Genomic DNA, 18,159 nt, shown 5'->3' with positions numbered 1-18,159 from the left:
ATAGGTGCTAGTGAGCCATATCTCCGTCCCTGACACGGGCTTTAGGCAAACGTGAACGGGAAGCCCATGCCATGTCGGACAAACCTTGCACTATATCACTATACAGTAAGATGTTGATTATTGCCATTTCCCAAGCTTCATTGGGGAACCTGGGTCATTTCTAACCCCCTCCCCCTGCCCCAAGACACAACTCTGGAATGAACTTTCCTAGACATGGCTGTTGACTGCATTTAGGATAAACTCAATCCTTGGGGGCTGAGAGAACCCACTCAGGGCGTCCCACACAGGCCCAAGCAATTTCTGCCCGCTTGCTGCTGAGCAAGGGAAGACATCACAGGTGCTTGGTGGCCTGTGAGTGGCAGCATCACTCTCGTCTCTGGCAGAAGCCAAGGTGGCTGGAACATACTAAGAGCACAAGCCTGTGCCAGGGGACACGGCCAGAGAGAAGATAAGATGAGCGAGGCTGTCCTCTGCCTGCGGAGGGAGCCCCTGGGCTCGTGTCTCAACCCAGGCCCAGAGAGACCTTTTATGGCCTGGAACGCCTGGGCTCTTGTCTGACCCTGTACAGGGGGCGGGAGGGCTCGATGGGGACAGAAGTCAGCAATGGTGGCTGGGGTTCCCCAGGGAGATACCCGAGGGAGGGCTGCCCTCCGGGCTCATCCTGCTTCTTACAAAAACCACGGTTGGGAAGTCAGTACAAACGACTGATATAGTACAGTTTCTGCAGCCTTGGTGGTCCGGTTGCTTTCTGCCTCGCAGAGCCAGCCCAGAGCAGCCCAGGCTATCCCTGTGAGAATGTGCAGAGGTGCAGATGGAGACCCGTGTTGTGTCTGTGCTACTCCCTGCCTGGCACAGCCAACAGGCTCCAAGCCCTCTGTGTTGTCATTCTGGCAGCACACTGTGGCACCAAGGTTACCAGACTGCCATTGACTGAGGATACACCATGGGCCAGGGCGGCTAGAGGGCCATACAGGAGGGACGTGGGTGGCAAGGCAGAGAGGACACCAGCAGAGACATTCAAGGCAAGTACCAAGTACCCACTCCTGTTGCTACTGATGTGCAGATCCCTGGGTCCAGACACAGACATCCTATTCCTGAGGACAGACGTGCATTCTGAAAGTGCCCTGGATGGGGAGGGTGTGGGGCACTTTTCTCACAAAACTCCAAGACCAAGGTGCACTGTGGGATGGGGCAGTACAGACACTGTGTTATGGGCTGTTGGGGCCAGAGCCCCACATGGTCTAGCCTGAATACACCCCTGTCCTCTGAAGTCTGCCCGCTTCACCCTGGGCATCCTGGAGACGGCTGGAGAAAGTCTCACTCATCTTCAGGCTGGCCGACGGCTCTCCCTGGCGTCTGGAGAATTCTGTCACAGACACCATGAGCACTAAATGGTCCTTGCCTGGCCCAGCTGCTGTCTCCAGAGCAGAGTCTGAGGACTTGTTTTTACAAGACAGGAAATCACAGCTTTGGGGAGAAAGTGACACCCAAGGAACCCGGGACTCAGACTGGACTCTGCTCCAGCCCTGCTGGAGCCCAGTCTGGGCCTCACCCAGGCAGAGGCAAACCTCCCTGTGGGGCCTAATATCACTTCCCCACATGGTCACTGAGCCAGACTTTCCTCTCTCCACTCTGTCAGCAGGTCAGCTTCCTGCCCCGGGAGCTAGGAAAGAAGGGCTGGGGAGGGAAGTGGCTAAGCCACTCCTGCCTGGCTTGTTGAGCCCAGCTTCCTCGGGCCCTCTGCCTTGGTTGCCTCTCAGCCAAATGACCACAACAATGTATTAATCACAGCATTGCTGGAGCAGAGCGCCCTGAGCAGAATGGGTCTTATGTGGATCTGGGCAGGTGCCCAGTCAGTCCCTGGTTAGGACCGGGCCTCTCCTTCTGCCCAGCTGGCCCAGCTCATCAAGCTCACGGGGCAGAGGCAGCCCAGGTGACTTTGTGAGCATTGCGTAGTCCACAGCCCTTGTTTCCCCTAAAGAAATAAGGAAGGCTGGCATTAGCAGAGCAAGAGAGAGGAGCCAAGGAGTTCTGTTCCACAGACAACCTTAAGGGAGCCACAGGCAGGCCTGCCAACCCCGTAGTAAGCCCACCTTCTTCTCTTCCCCAACCTCCCCCTCTGCTGGGACCGCCCACTCCACCTCAACCCAATAAGTTCATTCGCATGTTGGCTCCGGCGGGCGAGCAGCATTCCGAGTCCGGATGGGCGCTGGCTGTCACTGGGGTAGAGTGTGTGAGCCGGATGGCAAAATACCATTTAAGAAGTTGGCACTGGAGGATGTCTCTCGAATATGAAAAGAAAACATTTATTTCCTTTTTTTCGCCTGTGAATCAGAACGCTCTATTTAAAGAAAGTGCCCTCTGCCGGGTTGCTGCTGAGTTATTACCCCTTAAGGAAGAGAAGGAGAGCCACCGGGGAGGTATTCTTAGTCATTCTCTCTTCTTTTTCTAAAATTCCTTATAAACCCGGCTTTCGGAGCTGGGCCTAAGATAGTACAGGATTCCATGGCATTCCTGGGCTGAAATGTGGGGCCGCTGTCTGTGCGCTTGGGAGAGGCAGGAAAGGTTGGCCACTGGGTCCCACAGGGGTCCTTGAGAAGTGGCCATATGTGGCTTTCCCCCTAGATCTTGAGGGGGTCTTGAGCTCAGCTCTTTCCGAGCAAGAGGGCTTTCCATGGTGGGCTGAGGCTGAAGGGCCCCTAAGGCATCATTGCAGGATCAGGGTGCTGGCTTCATGGTATCTACCCAGGGGCCTTTGCCCAGCGGTGCCCTCAGTGGCTTCCGACATCTCATTTGCCCCCATAGTGCACTCCTAAAGGTCACTGGGAAGAAAAGCCCACAGCAGGTCTTAGCCTCCACAAATCTCTCCAGCAACTGGACAAAGAGAGGTTGCCCTGCCTGGAGGGTGCATGAAGTGCCCAGGTAGAGGGCCAAGCATTGCACAATTCTGGGGCCCCAGAGAAAAACCATAACCAGAAGATGAGTTTGGCTTTTGGATGAGATGGGGACCACCACTAAAAAGTCCTGCAGCAGTGGGTCTCAACCCGTGGGTCACGATCCCTTTAGGGGTCGCGTGGCCCTTTCACAGGGGTCACATATCCTAATCATCAGGTATTTGTGATTCCTAACAGGAGCAAAATTACTGTGATGAAGTAGCAACGGAAATGATTTTATAGTTGGGGGTCACCATGACATGAGGAACTGTATGAAAGGGTCTCAGCATTAGGAAGGCTGAGAACCACTGCCCTACCTAGAGGGTGTGGCCATCCCAAGGACAGCAGGCCCTTGCTAACCTCCCTGCCCAGGATCCACTGCCCAGCATTCCCATCATATAATACCTTCAGTGGCACTGCCCGCTCCCTGGTGGGACTATAGAACAAGACATTAACAAGAGGGACTAAGAGCTGAAGGAAAGATAAAGGTGCTCATCCAACAGGGGTGCAAGAGTGAGCAGCCAAGTCCCTGTGTTGGGAGGTAGAATTCCAGAACCCCGGCTATATGGTGTAAGCTCATCCTCTACATGGAAGCATTTAAGTGTGCAGGTGTGCCCGTCTATGTCTGAGTGTTCCTAGGAGTGTGAGCCCGCGTGAGTATACGTGGAAGGCCTTGTGTGTCATGCACTGGTCTTCCTGTGTGGTACCGAGTTAACACACAGGACCTGGGTAACTCCCGAGACTGGCCTGCTGAGCAACTGAATGCCCCTTACTGCCCACACCACAGAGCCCCTCGTGACCTCTATAACATGCCCTGCCACAGCAGGCCTCATGCTGGGCCTTCTGGTAGCATAGTGAACATGTGGAGGGACTCTCCCTCTTCCTAGGCCAGTTGTTCTGGACCCGAATTGTGGATTATAATTTCTGGGGGCTGTCAAAAGTTCCATTGCCAGACGATCATGAGGTCTTAAACCCAAATGCTTCTGACAAACAGATAACCAGCCCCTCCCAGAGTGAGCCTGAGTTCCTGCATTGCTGGCAGTGATCAGGTGATGCCAACCAGCAGTCAAATGAGAGCCATGATCCTATACATTAGCTCCGAGGTCAAGATCTCTGAGAGGGACTCCAAAGAAACGCCCCTGACCCACAGAGCCTGACACTAACTTGTGACCTCCAAATCTTTCTTTGCAAACTCAGTTGGAACTGTTATGCCTCTTTCCCAAACTGGGTAGACTCACTTCTTGGGTGACTCGCATGGACGTTGGGTCTGAGCCCAGCTTGCCTCTCCTGCCATCTCAGCCCCTGCAGCAAGTCCTTTCGACCATGAGAAAACAGAGCTTGAAGGCCTCATAGCTACGGACAGTTCCAGGCATCAGTTTAGGAAGTCCCAGCCCGCCGACCAGTTGACCCTAGACACAGCTCTGCTTTGGAGCAGGTAGCTCCAAAGAGAACGGCAAAACTGCAGGGGTGTGTGTATCTATCCGTCCCCCCATAGAATCAGGAGAAGTTGGGGATTCATAAAGGGAACACACGAGACTCTGAGCAGGGAGGTCATCAGACCCTCCCAGGCCTGCTTAGGAAGAGTGTGGTGTCTTGTATGAGGTCAGCGAGGCCGTAAGCTGCTTGCTTCCCAAGCTGACCATCTCCACTGGGCATTTATTGTCTGGCCTGTCTGGCGTAAATGCGGCTACACACCTGAGTCACTAGGGATCTTGTCCAAAGGTCCACAGTGACTCAGTGAATCTCTTTGTCCAGAAGGCCTTGGGGGGGGGGGGGCAGTGCTGCACTCAGTCTACCCTGAGACAGTCAGGGGCTTCACTCACGGGGCTCTAAACCCAGCTCCATTTCTCCTGCGCCCATTATGGGATCAGAAAGGGCAGGCAGCACAGAGGAGGATTCCCTCGTCAGAGGGAGCTTGCTGCTTCCAGGACACAGGCTGACAGCAAGACACACCTCACCCTGGGACTCACGAAGACTCTTTCAAGTCTGGCTCCTTTGCCAGCACCAAAATGCACCCTTAAAAGATATAGTCTTCCAAGATCTCCTGAGTAAATTGGGAGCATGGGGACCTTGGGAGAGGGTTGAAGGGGAAGGGAGAGGCAGGGAGGGGAGCTGAGAAAAATGTAGAGCTCAATAAAAATCAATTAAAATATTAAATACTTAAAAAAAAGATAAAGTCTTCAGCTCCACACCCCAATCCACAACTTCTTTGCCTAAGTCCTTCATGATGAAAGTTCATCTAATCAGGTCAGACCGGCCAAGCACGCAGCTGCTGGTAGAGGGGTGTTAGCTGGCAGAACACATATGTCTGGTGGGAGGGGTGTTTCCCAGAGTTTCCTCTATCCCCAAGATCAGCAGCAGTCCAGGACCTGCGGGGATCTCTATAGGATGTGAGCTCAGAATTCTGTCTGAGCCCACAGTGAGATCTGCTTCCTGTGGTACCCCAACTCACAATACCCTGAGCTTGCTCTCCCAAAGCAGCCAAGGCCAAGCAGGGTAGAGATACAGGTGATCTCTACCTTGGGTGGTCAGAACCCATTGCTGGGACTTTAGTCTAAAGCCAAGCAGGAAGCAGCAGCCCTCCCCCTGACAACACAGCCAGGCTAGGAGGGAAACACCTCTGTCTGCGTTTCTAGAGACAAGTCCAATGGAGGAAAAAGTCTTTGTGTAAGAGTCTTTGAAAGTTGAAGGAGAGGACAAACATTGCTGCCTCTGAGAACCCTGAAGCTAAGTCTGAGACCCAAGCTGGGGTTCTGGGGTACGATTTTAGTCTGACCCCACTACAGGCCGGGCTGCTCCTTGAGAACTGGCAAACCTGCCCCTTTATCTCTTTTGCCCTGAGACTGATTTTAGCCTGAGTGTTCGGTCCCCTGATTGCACGCTCTCAATGTTTGGAGATGACGGTTCTTGGTACAGCCATCTAATGTTAAGTTGCCGTGGCTTTAACAGTCTCTTAGAAGATCTTCATGCTGGAAAGGTTTGGGGGCAGGGAGCTAGAGGCTAAGGCTACACTGCCTTAGCCTTCCCCAGGAAACAGACACCATCCAGACTGCTCCCCAACATTGCCCTCTACCACCCCACCCCCCCCCAAATTTATACTTCTCATTCCCTACTCTCGGGAAAAGAAAGGCTCAGAGTCCCTGCAATGTGCAGAAATGGCTAACACATACACACCTAAGCACACATTACATTCCTTCCAGCCGAGCTATTCAAAGCTGGTGTTTGGAGTGACAGGCTCACATTAAATGTGCAGAAGTTTCTCAGAATCTGACAGCAGGGCTAGGGTGGCTTTCATCCCCATTGTCCTCTAAGCCCCAGCATCGCCGGTCATTGGGGTAACTCACGGGTTCCTAAGTGATCAGTAAATCTTGACTCTCTCCAAAGGTGTCTGAGGGTCTCAGGAACCCTGAAGGAACCGGCAGAGGACCCCAAGACTGCGGCACAGAGGGAGGAATGGGGCAGGCGGAGGCCTCCAGGCTATATCCCCTACCTCCCCAGAGTGCCCTGTTATCTTGGTCTGTTTGTTGATTGAACAAATAAATGCATGTATTAATATTCAGACCCTCACCCCAGGGACTGAGGCAGTCCACTTGAGCAAATGCTCAAGAGGCTTGAAACCCCATCAGTCCACATTAACCCCTCTTAAGCACTGGGAGACACATTCACTCAGCAGATGACGCTTGTGTGTCAATCACAGGCTCAGCACCATCTCAGAGAGTGACTTTCTGGAGACATCCTTGAGGAGAACCTGGTCTAACTCTGGAGAGGAGTGGCCGATGCCAGTGAAGCCCTCTCTGGTGCCTCCCCAGGTAGCCTGCCTTACCCAAGCGAGCCCAGCACACAGCTGCAGACCCTGCCTGGGGCAGGTGGCCTCTGAGCAGCCCATCCACAGCCCATCCCTCTGGGCTGTCACAGCAGCCATCTCTTAATTAGTGAAATAAATAGCACGATGATAAATGTCATAATTTACTCAACACATGATCAAAATCATTGCTTTTGCAGACCTCGGGGCAATAAAATGCAATCACAGGGTGATTTATTCCCACCGGCAGGGTGAGTGCAAGGCTTCGTGTCAGTAAGCAGGGCATGGGGGTGGGGGGTGGTCAGACGGAGGAGCCTGGGAATTGGGACCAAGCCCACAGGGATGTCCAGGCATTGAATCCACACCCACACCCATGTACAGAACCACCAGCGAGGCCCAGGACATCTGACATGTTTCCTTCCAAAACGACCAGGGAAGGAGGCTTTAGAGTCATTGAAAGGTCTCCAGTACACATGAGAGGAAAGAAGAGAGAAGCTTCCAGAGCCAGTTCTGGACGAGGGATGGGCTTTAACCAATGTTCCCACGTGAACACTGAAACTCCCCCTAACTCTGCTCTGTCAAAGGAGGGTCCACCTGAGGTAGGAGTGCATTGCCACCAGGGACAGGAAGTCAAAGGCCATCCCAGGGTTGTGTAGTCTGATCCACGGGTTGTGTAGTTGTCCTTGTCTGACCCATGTTGGGGGAAAAGAGGAACTTTTTCCTCCCTCGTCACCCCGAGACCCCACGTCAGGCCTCGATAACCATCCTTTCATCTTATCATCTGGCTCTCAGAAAGGAGTAAAGTATGCTCGCAGCGTATCCCAAGTGGTGATATGATACCAGTAAGTCTGCCCTTCATTTCAAGCTGGCCACCAGAAGACCACAGGGTCATTCTCTGTTTGTAGGCCTCTCCAGAGGACCCATGCTCTGGAGTGCAGACTGGCCCCAGACCGATGCACTCCACTCCTCCTGGGCCCCTTCTCGGGGAAGCCAAACAGAACGGACCCTCCTTAGCTTCCATCTGTCATCTTTGCTAAGAATGTCACCACTTGCTCTCCTGCAGCAAGTGGGTGCCATGTTAAAGATCACAAAATTCAATTACTCTGATTCACAGAGCTTCATTATGAGGGTGAGGGTGGATAACTACATATGCGATCCGGGGGCCGTCCTGCGATTGCACCCGTGCATGCCTCACACCGCCCGGAGCCTGACTGGAGCTCCCAGCCTTCAGCATGCTTGCCCGTGAACGCTTCCTGGTGGTCTCTGCCTCTCCCTGCACTTGCAGAGGGCTGGTGGCTAGGGCGCCTGGTGAAAGCAGCTGAGGTGGGTGGCTGAAGGCCCCTTTGCCTGGACTCAGGAGCGACGGCATGCAGGCTGAGTAAGACAGGAAAAGCTTGGAGGGTCACAAGAACTCCCTGACTTTGCTGAGCTGAGCTACCTCTGTACTTCGAGGAAGACAAAAGAACGGTGAACGAGTCATGACATAGTTCATACATGGAAAGAGCAGAGCAAAGCCATGAGGAAAAGGGGTCTCAGGGCTTTCTCCATGGCCAGAGGTCCAGCCTGTGACTTAATCCTTGACTCCAGGCACTGAGAGCGTCCACCTTCCTCCCCAGGAGCCTCCTCTTCCCTCCCTGGACAACACTGGCTTCCACCCCAGTCCCGCCAGCAGCTCCCAGGATCCAATCCCAAGGACAGAACTAACTGCTCGGCCAGCTGCTGTGGAAGGACACAGAGTCCAGCAAAGCGTCACAGAAACAGGTGGTGGCTGCCCAAACTCCCGAAGGAAACGAGGTCAGATAAGCAAGTGCTAGGTGGGTCTCGAACACTGTTTCAGGGGCAGCTATCTCTGAGCACTTTCATGAAAGTCAGCTGTCAGGTCACCACCATGGGACAAAGCTCTTCGCAGAAATGGGGGAACAACTCACTTTCAAGTGCCTCCAAGGAGAGCAAACAACACTGCAAAAGTCAGCAAGCCCTGAGGAATGATAGCGACAGCCTGTACCAGGCCTGGCACCCAGGGAGCCACTGTGATACGGGGCATTTCTTTAAAAAACAAAATCAAACAGAAACCTGTATCAGCCGCAGAGCAGACAAGAACAAAGTCACTTCAAGGTCATCCAAAGAACTACCTATTACCAAGGTTTGTTTACCCTCCAAGCGTTTAAAAGCTGGCCCACTGATTAAATAGTGAAGATCTTTTAAGTACGTTAAACAAACACCCTTCAACGTCTCCAGCATGCCAGCAGGGAAGGGTGGAGAGGCCCTCCACAAAGCCAAAGCCAACTGAGCCCAAAGCACTCAACTTCCATGTTGTTTAAAAACACTCTCCTTGGGCCGCAAAGCACAGCGTGCACCCACTGGAAGGGTGGGATTCCATCCTCTCCGCTCCTGCCTCACCTGGTTCCCTGGCCCAGCCAGTCAAGCCCCAGGACGATCTCAACCTTGGTCCCCACCCCTAGCATCTGCCACCTCTCATGGTTGAAGACATTGGCAAGTTAGCTACTGAGCTATAGTTCCTGCCAGGCTGGACTATTGTGAAGCCCAACTCACCCATCTCCTCATTGGTCAACACAGCTTCTCACCCGGATCCTCCGAGCTCTCTGAAGAACAAGGCAGGGTGGCTCATGCTCAGATGAGAGCCCCAGCACCCTAGACAATGAACTAAACAAGACCCCGTGAGACGAGGGACCTCATTCTACCTGAGACACCCATGGGTCCAGGCACTCAGCCTGTTTTGAGAGCACACGAATGGCCTCTGAATGTGACGTAGCCACCGCCAACAGCTATCCCCCCCAAAAGGCCTTACACGTGGCAGGACCAAGGGAAATCTTTCCAGACTTTCCCAGGGTCTGGAAGAGGAATCTATGCATAAGAGGACATCTCATCAGAGTTTCTAGGCAGCTGTGGAGTCTTGGTGTGCAAAGTTTGGAGACTGTAATAGCCAGGGAGAGAAGGCCAGGCCTTAAGTCTTTCCTCACGCTCTACAAGAGAACCAACATCCAGACCTGCTTGAAAACTTTCTCAAGGTTGTCAAGGGGCTGGGAGAGGCGGACAGACAGACCAGAGGTAGACCCTTGTCCCACCTGACTCCCACACCCAGCCCCACGGTTAGGGAACCACTGCAGGCTAGCAGGCTCTCTTTCTCCCCTGGACCATTTGCCCTTCCTGGCACTGACCTCGATGCAGGCACTTGTGGAGGTTGTGAAACACCAAAAGGAATCTGGATTTGCATTCCTGCTTTCCACCCAGGCAGGCTTCCTGCCAAAACTACCACTGGAAACCAGCCCTGTGGGCCGCGGGAAGGCCGAGGCCTACAGGAAAACGTGCTTTTGTGGCATTCTTACTTCCCACGAGGCCACCTTGACAAGCCCCCTCCAAGCAGGGTTCAGTGTGCCCCATGGCCTGAGTGGACACCTCTGGATGCTTCTGGTTCAGAGCAACCCCTGGCACACCTAGATCTTAGCACTTTCTGGTCTAGCACACAATTCTTCCCAAAACACCTGCACAGGTTAGCACACATGAGCTACGGCCCCGCAAAGGTCTGTGGAGATGTGAGAAGGAAGTTAAAGAGGCAAGGCTTCTGCTCCCCAATCTGAGAGTGGACGCCCCCTTAAGGTCAGTTAGGAGCCTTGTGTCAACATGTCAGAGTCTGCAGGGACTGTGCGGCCACCAGGCCTGTTTTATAAGCTGCCTCAATCTGATGGAGACAGAACAAAGCTTCTGAACATTAAGTTGCCTCTTCTGGAACACTCGACTCTCCCACAATGAGGGTGGGTCAGCACCTCCATCCAGTAAGAGGCACAAGATGTTTTAAAACATGAGCTCATAAAAGACACATTTCCGGGAAGAGGGTGCCTCAGCCGTCGGGGCTGATGGGCGTCCGAGGGGACGGCAATGTTTTCTGAGACACGTCAGGCAAGCCGCTGGATAAAATAACCCTGGGAAATGTGACATTCGAATGCTCTCTCTCTCCAACAGACCGAGCCTCCTGCCTGGGGCAGTGGCTGCACCAGCTTTATAAATAGATTGAACACAAGATAAATGACCACGATCAATCATGCTCAGACGGAGCACACTCACCTCCCATCCGAAGTCGGCCTCCTTCAGTGCTGCCCGGGGCGCCACCACGTAGGGGCCAAGCCTCTCCCCGATTTCCATCTTCCGCTTGGCCCAGATCCCCAGACCAGCTCCTGGGATGGAGGACTCTCGCAACTCGAAGTCTGGTGGGATTGGAATGTCTTCAGGAATGTAGACAGGAGCCTCATAGGGCGAGCCCTCCTTGGGAGTGAAGTCCTCGCTGGTGGGGAAGGGGGATGGCGGCCCCATAGGGATGGGCGACAAGATGCTGTCCTCAGTCTCCTCCTCGGCACTCTGGCCGGCCAGCAGGTCCGGGTCGGGTTCATACATATTATTTACAACGTCACCGTCACCTAAAGAGATAATGTAGCATCAGCCTCTGTAGCAGGGGACTCCCCAGGGATATGGATCTCATGGAACCGGAGGCCCCGCAGAATTCCAGCTGCTACCCCTTGCCTGGCAGATGCCATCTCTGCACCACCCCAAACCTGGCAGCAGGCATGTAGTGCCAGTGGCTCCCAGGGAAGAGGTTCCCCCAGGCTCCTCTGGGGACCAACATATCTCTCTCTCTCTCTCTCTCTCTCTCTCTCTCTCTCTCTCTCATGGGTTCACTGTTTCCAGATGTGTTGGGGGCGGGCAACTTCATCTCTGCAACACCTGAGGATGTGATGCCCGGCTCTGCTGTGGAGAGACAGGAATGGAGGAGACAAGACCGTCATGAGATGGTGATATGTGGGCTCATTCCAGTGCTTGTCCATGGCCTCAGAGACTAGGGAACTGAGATGTTTTGAAGAACATTTAGAATCTGAGCTCATGCGAGAGTTGCTAAGACCTGCCACTGCAGCGTAAAGCTACCCTGGCCATCACACTGGGGTAGCCAAGTCCTGGACGGGGTTTCTGCAAGTTCCTGGTGACCCCGAGGCAGACTTGGAATAGTTGAGGCCATGGGTACGGTACCTGAGCTGCAGGTCACAGGACAGAGCAAAAGGAAGAGGGCCTCCAGCTTATCTGGAGGGGATGGGTTTTTCTCTAGGGTCCATCATAAGCAGAGGTTGATATCAAGACAGAGCCACGTGGACTATAAAAAGGGCACACCAGGCTGTGATGTTATCGGACAGAGAAGGTTTGAGAGGGCAAGGAGGAGATCAGGCAGAAAGGGAAGCAATCCCATTTCTGGTGTGTACCCCCACAGCACCTCAAATGTCTTCAGACCAGCAAGGACTCAAGCAGCCAGAAGACCAGACCAGCTCGAGCCTGCAGCAGCAAATGATGAGACTGTGCTCTCTCTACATCAAGGTCTATCCACCAGGAGCATGAAGCTCACCTTGCTGCAATGCAGACAGACCTCAGAAGCATACACAATGCCTAGAATGCCTGGGGGGGCATCCTATAGCTATTTTCAAACACCCAACCTATTACTATTAACTAGCTACCTTGCTGTGCCCATAATACCTACATTCATTTCTCCTATCTAACTGTCCAGCTTCTTCCCTTTCCCCATCCCTCACCCATAGAGGCACCATGCCGATTACCCTGACTTGACTATTCCCCAATGCCTACAACGTGTACACACTGTAAATATCACACTGTAGTCTTTAAACCCTGACTCTTTTCCCAATGTAAAAATCACACTCTTCCTATAAAGGCTCACTCATGTTCCAGTGTGCACACGGGTGGAAACCCCACAGTGTCTTATCAGTACAAATGATCAAGATTTGTCCATGAAGACTATAAAAAATAGATTATGCAAAATGAAAGACAAATACCATGCTTCTGCCCAGCATCCAGAAGAGGCAGATCTGTAGAGGGGCTGGGGGAGTAACTGTTAAGGGGTGCCGATTCTCCGACGGGTAGTGGGAATGTTCCACACCTAGAGGTAGAGGCTCGTGGCACAACACCGGGAAGTGTGCTAAGTGCCACCGGGTCACAGGCTCTGAATGGCTACTTTTTCCGTCTTGTGGATTTGACCTCAGTCAGTGAGGAAAAGCCAGAGGTGTGGAGGAGGGAGGTGGGCAGGGCCTTCACTCACTGTACTGACCCCTGATCCAGACCTCCCAAGCCAGGTCCATCCTGCCACTGGTCTGCTGCCTGTGGAAGTCACCCAGGAGCCGTGTCCCACGCCCCTCCCTGCTCCTTGAGGTTGGCTGGTGAAACAGAAGCCTCCAGGGAGACAAGAACTTTCAAGTACAAGGAAAAACGACTTCAGATTCCCCACATTGGCTGCAAACAAACCGGCTGGGGAAGTAACAAAATGTTTTCTTTCAAAAGAAACCAAAGTCTCGGAAAAAAAAATCATTCCGATAACACTTATTTAATTTAGCAGCATTCACAGAAGTAATGACTATGTTTTAAGTGGCCAACGGTTCCTTTTTAATTGGCTGGTGGGATCCTTTCAGGGACTCAGCAACATGAAGGCAGCAAAGCTCCCTCCACCCCAAGGCCCGGCGTTGTTTAGGTTTGAAAGAACACCCCCGTAAACCTTCCCAGTGCCTGTGCGGCAGAAAGGTAAATTAGAAGTGGGGGGAGATAATTAACAAGCCACCTTATTATTCAGACCTGGTAACTGCGCCAATCTCACAAACAAAATCTCACTGGAAGCCCATGTTCCCCATGAAGCGCTTAACTCCTTCGGGGTGCTGACGCCACCGCCTCCCCCAGTGGCTGGGAAGCAGAACAGACAGTGCTTCAGGAGCTCTGGGGGGTCTGAGTGGGGCAATGTCCCCATCTAGTGTGTGGCCACCTCAGGGCTATTCCTTTAAATTTTTTTTTAGCTTGAATTCTACTTCCTCAGACCCTCACCTACTCACAGGAACCAGCACTTCAAGAAAGGCCCACTCCACTGGAGGCCCAACAGCAGCCGGAGAGAAGGCAGCATTTCCTGCTGATTAGAGGTGGGCCTGTGACCCAGCCCAGCCTCCTGCACCCAGGTGGTCACTGAAGTTAAGAGACATTTGCATTCTGCTGTCCCCTGTTCTGGAGAGAGAGCTCTTCATTCACAGGTGGGCACTGAGGGCCCAGGAGACCTAATGAGTGTGTGGAGAATGTATTTTTAGAGAGAATGCAGGAAGGGCTCCCAAGTCCCTGAAGAAACCGTCATCTGCTTGGAGTCCTGGGGGAGCGAGGCATGAACCACTCAGCTTTTGGTAGGGGTGAAGAGTCTTATGTTCAACTTGGAGATCAGCCTTCCTTTCTCATGAGCGCCAGGCAAGATGCCCTCTGAGATAAAAGCCTCTCTGCCCAAGGTGGGCAGGCATGTTCTGGGAGTGGGTACCTGTCACCCTGCCTCAGTCTAGGTCACAGGAATGGCAAGTGCATTTTCCAGGCCATGTTCTCTTCCAGGTAGAAGGGCAGTGCCAAGGTCATGGGTACTTTGTGGCTCTGTCTGGGAGATAGGATGCCACTGTTTGGTAGGAGGCCTACATTCTCTGTCTAGATCTTGCAATGGCTTTATACTGGAGATTCTTGGCTGGGCTGTCATTCATAAAATTTGGAACGCATACCAAAATGATAAAAGTGGAAAGGGGAGGGTACATGGAGCAGCAGGAAGAGGGGATCAGCATGAACCTGGATGGCTCTCGAGCCAAATGGCCCCGAAGCAATAGCCAAGTCTGTTTAGTATGCTAGAAGCACCTACTCAATGCCCCAGGGTCTAGCTGAGCCTCTTCCTGGTGAACTCAACACCAAGTCCCTCTGACCATCACAGCAGCCAATGTTCAATGACTATCATGACCCTGGAGCATGGGACAGAGCTTAGCATCTCTGCAGAGTCAGGGGAGCATGGGCAGAGAACCCACCAGGACCACATCTTTCATCCTGCTCCGTATTCCACCCAACCTGGCTTTTAGGGTTGGATCTCTTCTGACACACTTTCATCCAGGACACAAGCTACCCAGCATCTCTTCAGAGGCCCTACTGAAAAGCAAACATGGATGAGATACTAAGGTCTAGAAAGACAGAAGAGAGAGAGGGGTGGAGGGAGCGAGGGAGGGAAGGAGAGAGAGAGAGAGAGAGAGAGAGAGAGAGAGAGAGAGAGAACAGTTTACTAAACATCAGCATCAACAGGCAGCAGAGGGGGGTTACCATGGTACCATGGTATCTCTCAGGCTGGGACTCTGCATCAGCCACGACACTAACATCTCTAAAGGATGATCACTGGCTGTCCTGCCACCAAACAGGTAGATTTAAACCTTAATTGGTGGCCAGAGGGAGCCTGAGGAATTTTCCCACAGGTGATGGGTATCTGGTTATAGTTCCTGTTTTATTGTGAGGCCAGACTTTAAGGAGAGGGTGCCTATCTTGAAGGCCTGGAGCAGGCATAGTGAGGGTGATACTGGCAGGGATGACAAGGGAAGTGTTTTCTTCTCATCAATCAGGCAATCAGGGGCTGTGTGTGTGTGTGTGTGTGTGTGTGTGTGTGTGCACAAATGTGTGAGCATGCAGAGCTCTATGTGAGTATGTGTGTACATGAACAGAGATAATGGGAACTCTGAAAACAGACCCTTGGGGCCAGTGCAAATCCACCCACACAAGTCCACTGCCCTCTGCCTGTAGGGTTCTGGAGAAAAAGGGAAAAACAGCAGGATGCCAGAAGTCTCTAACCACATGCCCAGCAAGCACTAGACAGAGGCCCAAAAAAGTCTCTGGGATATCCTGATGGGGCCTGGACAGCAGTGATCTTCACTGCTGGAGGTAAGACTCCCCCCCCTCCCCCCACAGCAACTACAGGCCTTGTTGGCACCTCTCTCAGGAGTCTCAGAACAGTCTTCCCAATTCATTTTCCTCTCAGGACATCTCCAACTGCCTATAGGAATATTCTGACTTCGTTCTGTACCCAAAAGCACCACATAGCCTACTCCAGCTCATAGGGCACAAGCCTATGTCAGCTGTTCCCAGAAAGGAAGACACCAGGCTGACACCCGCAAATCTACGCTCAAGAGCAAAGAAGTCAAGCCAAGTGTCTACTCAGCTCAGCAATGACAACACTCTTGGAATGGAGTCTCTTGGAATGACAATCTCTTGGAAGTGAAGGAGGCAGAGAAGGGATCAGGACAGCAGGGCAGGGTCTTCTGAAGAAGACATAACCAAACATCTGGGGAATCCAGGACAGGTTTGGGTGGGGGGGGGACAACACTCACTAGGAGGTACTGGCCCCAAGGGTGTTTGAATCAGGACAAAGTGGCCATTGATGATCTACATCTTGACTGTGGTGGAAACACAGGCTCACTCTGGTACAAAGACCAAAGATGTTAAGAACAAGTCCCTTGGGCCATCTGAAGAAGATGGGTGTTACCTACATCAATAACCTGTGCTCAAGGAATGGCATGCAGTGCCAGAGCTCGGTGGAACTCTACAGTTGTTGGAGCTGTGTGGCAGTCTCACTGACTTGTGTCCTTGGGTCCTGTGTTGTTCTTTATAACTGAATATATACCCATAATTGTTTTCAGCTAAACTTTCAACGAAAAGGGAACTTTCCTCAAAACCAAGATCCTGTGTAGGATTGTGCACCCTCGGGTTTTTCTGGTTCCTCTGAACAGATTTACTGCCTAACTCAGTGATTCCTCATCCTGCCTAGAAACAAATAGAATGACAAACTAGTACTGGGAATATGGGTGACAGGTATATACTAAACCTTGAAGCCACCTCCTAAGCATGTCCTTGAAAATTTAGATTTGAGAAAAACCGGCGCCCACTGTGGGACTGGGCAGGACAGAAACTTCTGTCAATAAAGATTCAGATTTCTTGTTTTGAAAAGAAAACAGGAGGATAATGCTCTTGTACACTGTAAAGATTTGTCACTATTATGAGTTTAATAAAATGCTGATTGGCCAGTAGCTAGGCAGGAAGTATAGGTGGGGCAACCAGACTAAGAGAATTCTGGGAAGAGGAAAGTCAGTCAGCAACTAGATGCAGAGGAAACAAGATGAGAATGCCTTAATGCCTTACTAAGAAAAGGTATAAGCCACGTGGCTAAACACAGGCAAGAATTATGGGTGAATTTAAGTTGTAAGAGCTAGTTAGTAATAAGCCTGAGCAATAGATCAAACAGTTTATAATTAATATAAGCCTCCGTGTGTTTATTTGGGACTGAATACTGTGGGACTGGGTGGGACAGAAACTTCTGTCTACAAAAAAACTCAAGGCCACATAGTAGAAATCAAATGGAAAGTTACAAGGGCTAAGAACTTTACATCACCAAACTTGGTCACCAGTTAATTTCTTTATCATACAAGTGCAAAGGAAACTGATGGCGCCAGGAGGGTCCACTCAGTAGTCAGTAGTCTGGGCTCTCACCCCTGGTTCCATGTTGTAGGTTCTTGAGGCACTTATTTCATCTTTAACTCTCTGGGTAATAGGAACCTCTTCCAGAACAAGAAAATTTCAGTACCAGATCATCTCATGACCTTTCTTCTAAGAATATCAGAACAAGTAAGACTGGTCAGAAAGGTACAAGACATAGTGCATAGCTCTGGGAGTGGGCATGTGTGATGGTTTGAAAGAGAATAGTTGCTCATAGACTCATATATTTGAAGGCTTGGTCCCCAGTTGGTGGAACCTGTTTTGGGAAGGATTAGGAGGTGTGGCCTTGTTGAAAGAGGTGTGTCATTGGAGGTGGGCTTTGAGGTTGTAAAAGCCTATTCCAGGCCCAGTCTCTGTCTCTCTGCCTCCAACTTGTGGATCAGGATGTGAGCTCTGAGCTACTTCTTCAGCACCACACCTGCCTGCCTGTGATCATGCTCCCCACCATAATGGTCATGGCCACACCCTCTGAAACTGTAAGCAAGGCCCTAATTAAATGCTTTCTTTTATAAATTGTCTTGTTCATTCTGTCTCTTCGCAGCAACAGAACAGTAACTAGGATGGCACTTTTTAAATTTGAATACAAGGTGCCATACTGGCTGTTTGAGTCCAGGCCTAACTCTAGGGTAGGAAGCCAGGGCAGGACATTTTCTTTTTCTAGCATTCTGCATGATTTATTAGGGCCCACGGTACAGAAAACCATATTTCAGCCTTTGCTGAGTATCGAGTTAGATGTGAGGTCACAGGTCTCAGAAGACAGGCACCTCTAGACTAAGACTCTGCCATGGATCAAAAATGTAAACTTTCAGAACCTACTTCATCCTGCTTCCATTGAATCTTGGTTTGAATGAATCTAACAATGTCACTGAGCATACACAGAACTCCAGGTCCTCAAGAGAGCGAGTTTTTACCATCAAGAAGGACAGCGAGTATCTCGAAGGGGTTGAGGACAGCCTTAGTTGGTTCCACAGAGACCCAGAGCTTCCTGAGTCAGAGGTGCTGCCTGGGATCCTGGATCTCCGAGATTCTGGTGGGTTATTATGAGCT

General features: G+C 51.7%; 1 protein-coding gene across 1 annotated transcript in view; it reads right to left on the bottom strand.

Moving 5' to 3' along the window:
• The window catches only part of LOC121448259 (histone-lysine N-methyltransferase PRDM16-like), a 152,947-nt gene that overhangs the window by 37,590 nt on the left and 97,198 nt on the right, over positions 1–18,159 (bottom strand). Inside the window, exon 2 of the mRNA XM_041652124.1 lies at positions 10,819–11,168. Within this exon, the coding sequence (XP_041508058.1) occupies positions 10,819–11,168 (350 nt within the window). The remainder of the gene's footprint in view (positions 1–10,818; positions 11,169–18,159) is intronic.

The sequence above is a fragment of the Microtus oregoni genome, unplaced genomic scaffold (assembly GCF_018167655.1).
Source record: "Microtus oregoni isolate MIOR12 unplaced genomic scaffold, Mior012 000005F_ref0000423, whole genome shotgun sequence".
Lineage (NCBI taxonomy): Eukaryota > Metazoa > Chordata > Mammalia > Rodentia > Cricetidae > Microtus > Microtus oregoni.
Note: the sequence above shows the minus strand (reverse complement) of the source record. Positions and strands in the feature narration are given on the sequence as shown.